General features: G+C 49.6%; 1 protein-coding gene across 1 annotated transcript in view; it reads right to left on the bottom strand.

Moving 5' to 3' along the window:
- TAB1 (TGF-beta activated kinase 1/MAP3K7 binding protein 1) overlaps nucleotides 1-4,864 on the bottom strand; it is a 13,756-nt gene extending 8,892 nt beyond the window's left edge. The window contains exon 1 of the mRNA XM_010004612.1: nucleotides 4,832-4,864. Within this exon, the coding sequence (XP_010002914.1) occupies nucleotides 4,832-4,864 (33 nt within the window). The remainder of the gene's footprint in view (nucleotides 1-4,831) is intronic.
- Between the last annotated feature and the right edge of the window lie 4,722 nt (nucleotides 4,865-9,586).

The following is a 9,586-nucleotide window of genomic DNA, read 5'->3' as shown; positions in this document are numbered from 1 at the left end:
GGCCCCGGCCCCCGGCCCCGCCCCCCGGCGCGCGGCGGGGAGCGCGTGCGCGCCTGGGATCCTCCTGGAATCCTCCTGGAATCCCCAAGGGGATGGATGGTCGGGATAGGAGCCCCATCCCGCCTGGCCCTGAGCGCCCCCAGGGATGGGGCGGTCGCAGCTCCCCCGGGTGACCTGGGCCAGGGTCTCGCCACCCTCACACTGAGGAATTTCTTCCCAACAACTAAGTTAAATCCACTCTCTTCCAGTTTAAAGCCGTTTTGCCTCGTCCTATCACTAGAAGCCCTCGTAAAAAGCCCCTCCCCAGCTTCCCTGTAGCCCCTTAAGGGGCCACTATAAGGTCTCCCCGGAGCCTTTTCCTCTCCAGGCTGAACAGCCCCAGGTGTCCTCACAGCAGAGGTGCTCCAGCCGTGGATCATCTTTGTGGCCCTCCTGTGGACTTGCTCTGACAGCTCCACGGCTTTCCAGTGCTGAGGGCTCCAGAACTGGACACGGCACCCCCAGATGGGGTCTCACCAGAGCAGAGCAGAGGGGCAGAACCGCCTCCCTTGACCTGCTGGCCACGCTTCTTTTGATGCAGCCCAGGATATGGTTGGATTTCCGGGCTCATCGTTTCCATCAGTTCACGTTGAGCTTTTCATCAAGGAGTTTGTGGGGGATGTTGCAGCCCAGAAGTCACTTGGGCCTGAGGGCTTCAAGGGCTCTTGGAAATGCAGCCTGAGCGCTGTGGTGGAAGGTGCTGAGGCCCCCAGGGAACACCCTGGAGAAGTGCTGACCCCCTTGTGCGCCCTGTGGTGCAGGGGAGCCCATAGGGATAGCCCAGCGTGATGCTTGCCTGCCTGCCTGGGGGAGAGAGCGTGGTCAGATCACCTCCCCGAGGAGAGAAATCCCACCCCAGCAAAGGACTTTTACATTTCCCTGTTGTTCCCTGTTCCTTTTGTCTAGGGGGGAACGGAGCCATCTCCATTCCTTACCTTGAGGCCTTTGGTTGTGTGAGAAAGAAGCACCTTTTGGCCACCACTGCAAGGGAAGAGGGGCAGGGTTGTGAGGATCTTCTGAAAGGGCATCACCTTGGGTGCCAGAGAGCCCCGAGGGAGGCTGGTGCTGAAATGTTTTTCTTAGCACTGTGTCTTGCTCTGTGCAACTTCTAGGGAACACCAAGCCCAGGGAAGTCAAATAAATATAAAAAATATACCAACTCCCAGCTGCATTGCTGCTCCAGAGGCACCACAAGGGGCATCCATTTGTCTCAGCTTGGAGTCTGTCTCCTGCAGAGATGATCCACAGCCCTTTCCCACCCTCTTTTTGCAGGCTGTAACAAGGACATAGTGGGACTATGCCCTCAGAAAAATGACAGGAAGGTGTCTACAACAGCTGATAGGTGATTCTTAGTACCCACCACAATTTGGAACAGCCCGTGGTAGTCTCGAGTCAGGCACAACAGCAAAATTGCTTGTGTTTCTGCCTGAACAACACAGACAAAACCAGAGACCGGTGATTCTGCTGTTCTTTAAGATCCTTCCTAGGCTGAGGTAGGGTGTTTCAGGAGGGACAGTTTCCACTGAATCAGCTCAGCTGGAGCCGGAGAGGAGACACAAGAATCACTCCCCCCACTTTCTTCGCATTCTAAGTCAGCAGAAGAGCCCTCCAGGTGTGTTGAGCAGCACATCTTGGAGCGGGTGACGCCGCCAGCCAAGCTGCGGCAGCGGGGGCCTGGGGAGAGCACGTTTCTCTGTGTGAATTGAAGCTGAAGAGGCTCCAGCATGGAAGACGTGCAGTTTCAGGCGTGTGTAGCAGTACATTTGTGGTGAGGGTGGGAGGGTTAAGTAGTCCTGACTTCCAGCAGTGGCTTGATACTCTTTTAATGACATCTTTGTGGCAAGCATATTAGATTTAGATGCACTTCAGAATTAATTGCCAGTTAGTTAACCCCATTCTATGGAATGATGTTTTTTGCTGCAGGGGACCCTGCTAGAGGATTCCAGCTCCCTTTCCTGTAAATCCTTTGTCTATTGTTTTGTTACATCTCTTTCTTCCAAATATGCAAAGATTACTAGTCCTTCCCTGTCATGCAAGGCTCACAAATATTCAGCCGTTCAAGCAGACTTAGGTATGAAGGCAGAATAGCATTTTTTTTTCAGATTTATATTGGCCAAAGATAGAAGAAAATGCTAAATTTAGAACCTCAGCCTACAAACAAGTTTCCGCATGTTTAGCTTTCTGTATATGCTTGGTCTCACCGATGTCCTTTGCACTATTTCTGTCAGCAAAGCTCTGAATGGGCACAAATAATTACAGGAATGGTTCTCAAGTCTGAAGTAAAATTAAAAGGAGGATGGGCAGATTTGTTTTCTTATGAATGTCAAGAAGAATTCCTGGTACTGCAGAAGTATGTGTAGAACAGCATTGTCCGTGTCATTAAAAAGCAACAGGTGTGTTTCTCTGCTTTAAAGCACAGTGTCACTTTCTCAGCATTGCAGCAGAAGCTTATGCTTATTTAATGACATTCAAGGTTGCAGTCATGCACCTTGATGAGCTCAGGCAGGTCCTGTCCTTGCTCAGAGCACCACTGAAATCAGCAAGGCTTGTGGTGAGCTCAGGCTGCCAGCATGTATTGCATTGCAGGGCTGGGAATTTAGAAGTAATTTCTATCTTACATCCATAAGTGAGTCCGTTTGAGACTAACAAGAGCAGACTCTGTGTGTGGGTGTGATAGGGCAGAATGTGATCTCAATGCAAGAGCAAAACAACTTTCCTAAAGATACAAGATAGAAAAGCTGCCACTTTCCTTGTTTGTACAATGACTAGTCACATCTTGCAGTTAAAAATGTGTCCTGCTCCTAATGTAAATTGCCTGACTCCAGGTTGTAGTCACTAATCTTTGTCATTCTGCTTTATTTTTTTTTCCTGCCTGTTTGGGCTGGAACACAGACCTGGTGCAAAACATTTTTTTTCCTAGGTGAAAATACTGGTGCCAGATTCTGCCCTAACCTTAAGTGAGGAAATTAACTACTTGGCCTGCAAATATTTAATACCAAGATGTACTAAATGAGGCTGCTTGTAGTACTAGATGCATATTTGTCCATCATTTCACAGTCCTCCAAAGGAAAGTGCTACCAAAGCCGGTGTGCTCCTTAATGAATATCTCAGGGAGCAACAGCTTTATGCAACATTTGCAAGATGAAATTCTGCAACCAGAGAGTTTTTGTTGGTTGTATCGATCAAGCTTATTTTAGCCTTTGTTTTATTTATGCTTCTTACCTTCTGCAAATCCTCCCAGAAATTACCACGCTGTATTCTCATGCAGCCAGAATCTCCCCAAGAATGTCACTGAACCTCATAATCCATGCACCAGTAAATTAATTATATGATTCAGTGAGTTCCAGATTGACAACTCCCTCTCTCATGTTGAACTCCCATATTTCTCATTCCTCCCTCTCTCTCTCCCCACCTCTGTTTGTAAATGTACTGTTTCTCATTGCTTCTTTGTCCCCAGTGCTAGGGTATTTCTGGTGCCAAGCTGTGCAGCTGCCTTCCTGTCTTTACTAAGGTGTTCTGTGTGGTCACTGCTGGGCTGCTGGCTGAAAGATGAAGAGCATGACTGAACAACATGCTGTGGGGGGCAGGGAGCAGAGGGCAGCCCCAGTGCAGGACTCCTGTAGGTGCTTGGAAACCACACACGATGGGAAGCAAATATAGGATCACCGGCAGAAGCCATCACATCTTTTAGTTTCTACTGATCACTTGTGAGATAAGTTTAGGGAGATACTTTTTTTTTTCTGCCTTGTTTTGATGATAACGGAGGCTGGGGCTGGAAAGTCATGAGTTTTGGCAAGGCTTGCAGAAGGTGACAAGGCAAAAAAAGAAGGGTCTCTCTGAGAGCCAGTTTGCCACAGTTGCTTAGCTCCTGCAGCAGACCATTGCAAAAAGGGATGATGGAGGGGGAGGCATTGGAAGCTTTCATGCAGCTCCACCCTGAGGTCTCCCCAGCTGCATCTCCCAGCTTCAGCCTGATGCTTCCCACAGGCACAGATGCTCCTCGTTCTTCTTGCAGACCACTGTTTCCAAGCAGGCTGGAACAGCAAAGAAATAGATGTGGAGCAATAGAGAGAATAAGCACTAAGGAAGGAGAGCTGGAAAACAGCACGTTCCTTTCCCCCAGCACCCTCCAGAGAGTTGGAGAGTCAAGGTGGAGAGCAACTGCCAAGGGAAGGGGGAATTGTGGGGGAGTGCTGGTGCCCCCAAGAGAGAGCCAAATATCACTGCAAAACAGTTTATACAGAGCTTTGGGCCAGCTGGATTTTTGAGGGACAAAATGGGGTTTTTTTCAGTTGTGCCAGAACATGGTTTTATTGAATTCCTTGACACACTAAACAAAGTCTCATCTCCTTGAGTCCTGGGATTATGTGAACTTTTTTAGAAAAACAACTTTATAATAGAATTATGTTTCTAGATGTCATGGCTGCAGGGAGAAGCTTCAAAACATGACTCATAAGAGCTTGAAATACCAGAAAGCAAAATTAAAGAGATTTCAGATGATTAGAAGAAACAAACAAACTAGTAATGTTGGAGTCTTATTCGCCTTAAATGCTTGCTTTTGGCAACATCTTGTCTCACCAGTTAACTCCACCTGTCGCCAGCACAGACGTTTGCCTTTCTGTGGGCACGGTATCTCCACAACACTTCCACCGCAAAAGCTGGGGCCGTAGGAAGGGCCTTTGTCCAAACAAAGATAAATCAAGGAACAGATGGGTCTATCAACACTTTTATGTATGATCTGATGTGAAGTTACAGGGTGTGTGTGCTCAGTTGTGTCTCCAACAGGAGAGACAGTTTGGAGAACGGGATGGAGCCTGCTCGCCATCATGTGTCTCTGCTCTCCTCAAGTGTTGGGAAATGGGATACTCGGGTACTCAGGTGACAGGCTCATTAAAAGGGGATGAGAAGGGAGCTTCACCTAAGCATTGGCACAGGGTGGGATTTTGAATTTTATTTTTATTGCAGAGCCTGTTGAATTGAGATCCTTTTCAATGGTGGGCAATCAGGTGCTGACACCCACTGCTGGCAGTGCCCTGGGAGCTTGTTTCCCAGTGTTTGATTGCATCTTGAAAACGTGTACTGCGCTAGACACCCAAGCAATGGTCACACACCCATGAATAGAGGTTAAGACACATCAAAGGAATAAACTGCTCTGCTTCCCCAGGTGTGGAAATACTGATGTTAATTTTCATACAGGTTTGGATGCTATATTCCTGTATGTCCCCCATCCACACACACCCCTTTCACAATGAGAGTCCACTTCTCCTATGGCATGTCAAGCACCTTTTTACATTTTCCCACTCATTAGGCAAGAGACACATGATGGTGTGTGTGATTTGAAACTTAGGCCCAGAAAAACCAGCAGCCCCCTGAAATACAGATCTCAATAAGGGCAATTCTTTAGGATTCCTTCCTCCGTTCAGGCCAACAATTGTCACTAAACTTGCCAGCCAGTCATACAGGTGCATAGGAGCCATACTCTCATAGCAAACCCAGGTATAAAAGCCATCCCTCCCCAAAGAAGAAAATCCAGACCATTTATTATTTATTTTTTTTTTCCATATAGTTTGGTTATTTTTAACGTCATAACTTTATTGAGACACCAGTAGTCACCACCTTCACTTTGTTAACCACAAATATATAGGACATTGTAAACACAGGTGCCGAGGTGGTGGGGTTTGCTGTAGTTGGATTTCAGAACAGACAGGGGGGAGGGGTGGAAGAGGAGGAGGAGGAGGGGTGAAGGGACACTCGGGCTTGGGCAAGACCACTCAGGGGATCCTGTATGCGGCAGGCCATCCGTGAGTCATCATATATACGTATATATGTATAGCTTTATATTATACATCTTTTTAAATATATATATATAATATATATACTATACACAGGCAGTAATGCGGCACGGGAAGGGGCAGGGCAGCCCAGGTGGTGGTAGAGATGCCACGCAGGCAGCAGGGATGGAAGGTTTGGACTTGCTGCATGAGGTGGCCTTGCTGGGCTCCTTGCCTGGTACCTGCTCTGGGGACCGGAGCTGAGACTCCTGTGGGAAGCACCCTGCAATGCTGCTTTCCCGGGTCCTCCCAAGTGCTTGATAGGGTGCAGGGACAAAGACACCTCCTCCCCTGAGGGAACTGCCAGGAATAAGGCAGAGGGGAAGGGTGTGTCATGGGGTGATGAACAATGTGGTGGGGATGTGGGTGAGCTGGGGATGGGGACATATCAGGAGACTGAAGCAACAAGTAGAACTGGGGCAAAGTTTCATCATCCCTTTACCCTTTGCAGCCCCTATGTCCACAAAGCAGGCCCTTAACTGGGGGCTTCCTAAGATAAAATGACATCAAGAGGCTCTTCCTCCTGACAGAGGATGCATAATCCTCTGTAATCCAGACAAATGCAGAGGGGGAAGAAAGCTGCCTTGTCGTTTTGCTTATACAGCCTTCCGTCTGATCTCCTAATCCCTAGAGTGGGGCTGATCTCACCTACATTTAGGAACTAAAAGGGACATGTTCCAGCCAGCTGCTCAGGTCTTGTCTATGATCACCAAAAACAGGCAGCACCTTATCAGAAGCGCCTAAGATAAGATAACCAACCCTTTGGGTAGGTCCTTATCTCTCATCAGCTGCAGAAACAGCCAAATGCCACTGGAAATTGCATTTTAAAGAGCTACATGCAAACAAGGGGAGTCCCACCCCCAGGTGTGTCACCACCAACTCTCTACTACAAAGGCTGAAAGCATGTCAATCCAAGGACAGTCTGTCTTCTCCCGTAAGAAAAAGCAAGAAGTTGCTCGCATATCTACTGTTGTAGTGTCCCCTGCCACACCAATGCCCTTCCTATTACACAAAGCAAGGAGGAAAGGGACAGAGACATGGGCAATAACGCAGGATGAAGTCACCTGGCTCATGTCTCACTAAAGTGCCAGCTCTGAGGGGGGAGGCTCATTCCTACCTCAAGCCCACCGGACCTCATCAGCTGGTTACATGAGGGAAGCAAGCCAAAGAGGATAAAGAAAAGCTTGCTCATTAGTCAGCCCAAAATTGTGTTCAGCCATCTATGTAACTCTGTTGGGAGAGTGGGCATGTAAGATGTTCCTGTGCTACACCTGAAAACAGAGCCCCAGGTAGACCCTCCCACATAGGGTCCATACCTCTCCTCATGCACCCGGTCCCTCACTTGCTCACCAAGGACAGGGACAGGTGATGGGTAGCTCCTCCCAAAAACACCCATTTTTGTGCTGAGGGCAGGTTATTTAAAACCTCCTACTCCTCTTGGTCTCCACCCCCCCCACACCCAAAACACAAAGCATGAATGATGACACAGATGAGTCTGGGTGAGTACAACTAGTTTTTCTCCTCCTCCACCTCATCATTCATTCTTTTCTCTCCCCCAGCAGGAGAAACAGATTGGAGGGAGCTCCCCCCACAGCCACAGTCATAACAAACCTCTCTCAATAAAGTAATCCCCTCCCAAGCCTAAATATTAGGCTGACCCCACAGAAGAAGCCTGAGGGGCTTCCCTCCAAAAAATACCCCTCCTATTTACAGTATTGCTTTCGCTTGCAGTCACAGAGCAAGGGATATGTGCCCACTCCCTCCTGGTGCATCCACAGGGCTAGCTGGTCCCCCTCTCCCATCCTCACCAGTGTTTAATCACCAGCAAGGGGGAGCAAGCCATGTGGAGGTCAAGCCATGGAGAGGACAAGCCACCAGCAGCACAAGTCTGCTGGTAGGAGCAGGTAGAAACAGTGCCCATATACAGCAGAGAACAACTGCCCCCTTCCCTCTTGGAGCCTGCAGCTCTATGGTTTCTACCCCTTCCCTGTCGTGGGGCATCTGGAGAGGAATTGTGCTGAGAGGAGGGGAAGACTGATAACCTCTGTGTCCTCCCGATGAGATTTTTACACAACCACAGGCCAGACCTGTGTCACATCCTCCTGACTCCTACGGGTGCTACAGGGAATAGGCTGGACACTGAAGGGGAGCACCTATGGATTTTGGATCTGCTCCTGATCTCTGCTCCTGGGGCCAGTGTTGCGTGGAGTCTAGGGGATGGAGCTCCTCATTGCTGGCAGGCAAACCCTGCTTCTTGTGCTCTGAGAGATGTCTGTGCTGGAGATGTCTATCCAGGTGGGTTTTTCTGAATTATTTCCCTTTAGGAGCTGTCTTCATACCCAGACCTTACTTATATCCGGGAATAAAGAGTGTGCTTCCACAGCCGTGTCTTTACTTGAAACAAAACCATGAGGAGTGAGGAATGATGCCCATGCGAGCTCTATCTGAGAGTCACTGCTGCCACCTAGGTGAGGCTTTAAATACAGACAGGATCTGAGATGCAGAGGACGCACTAAGGTATAGCTTATGTAAAGTACAGTTTTCAGAGAGCTCAGTCTGGCCCCAACTAATTCTCTCCACGCCAAGACCTCCTCTCCTTCTGAGTGGCAGGCAAAGCGCTGCTGCGCAAGGCGGGACCCTTCCCTGCTTGGTTGCACCCCTCTACAAGAGCCAGATGCATGCTGGCCATGCCAGCAGCAGTATTTTTTTCCAGAGAAAATCCTGCTCCATTCCTGTGTGCTATGAAGATGGTATCAGCAAGACACTTTGCGCTGTGGTAGCAGATGAATGGAGGGAGGGTTCAGCAAGACCTGAGGAGAAAAACCCAGCTTTTTTTCTCCTCCTTCTGCCCAGGGTGACATGGTAAAGCTTTCCTCTCTCCCTCAAACCAGCCCAGCTGGGGATGAGGGCTCTCAGAGCCCCCTTGAAGCCCACCTCCTCCATCCTTCCTCCCACAGGCACTGGGTCTGGGGCCCAGGGACTGGGCATGGCTCCTCTCGGCCTCACCAAGCACTGGTCTGAGAAGAGCAGCCAGCAGGATGTACAGGTGAGGGAAACCACCTCCACCTCAATCCAAGAGAGCTGGGGAAGGAGTGACTCTCACGGCACTGCCCCTCTGCACTGCCAAGCATCTTGCTCTAACCTGCAGATGTGCCTGTGGTTTTTGCACCTGCAAATCTTCCTCCTTCCCCTTCCATTTTATCTCTTTGTGCTTCCCCACCCCCCCAATACCACTTCTCCCCAAACCCTCTAAAAATAAAGCACCTCTCCCTCCCCAGTGTGTGGCAGAGAAAAGCCCCCCTGTCTTTGTATGGGGGGTGCCCTTCCTGCTCCCCTCCAGCTTCCCTTCCCCCCCTGCACCCCTGCAGGCTGCCTCCAACACCATTCCCCTCCCTGAGCTACCAGGCCCTCCAGCCTAGTAACAGATGCTCTCATGTCTACTTCATTGACACCATCTCTTCTAGGAAGGTCCCAAGTCCTTCTCACTCCTTCCCTCTGCCTCCAGCACCCTCTCCCCTGCCCTGCTGCTGCCATAGCCCCTCTCCTGTCCACCAGCCAGACTCTGCCCTCTGCAGCAAGTCAGGAGGGAGAGAAGGGAAGGGGGGGCCTTCTTGTCACTGGAAGAGTTTGGTTCTGGCAGGTAGTTTGGGGGGGGAGGAGAAGGAAGAGGTGATGGGGAAACATCTTTTTTTTTTTCCTTTTTTTTTTTTTTTTCC

This window comes from Chaetura pelagica, unplaced genomic scaffold (assembly GCF_000747805.2).
Source record: "Chaetura pelagica isolate M959 unplaced genomic scaffold, ChaPel_1.0 scaffold530, whole genome shotgun sequence".
Lineage (NCBI taxonomy): Eukaryota > Metazoa > Chordata > Aves > Apodiformes > Apodidae > Chaetura > Chaetura pelagica.
Note: the sequence above shows the minus strand (reverse complement) of the source record. Positions and strands in the feature narration are given on the sequence as shown.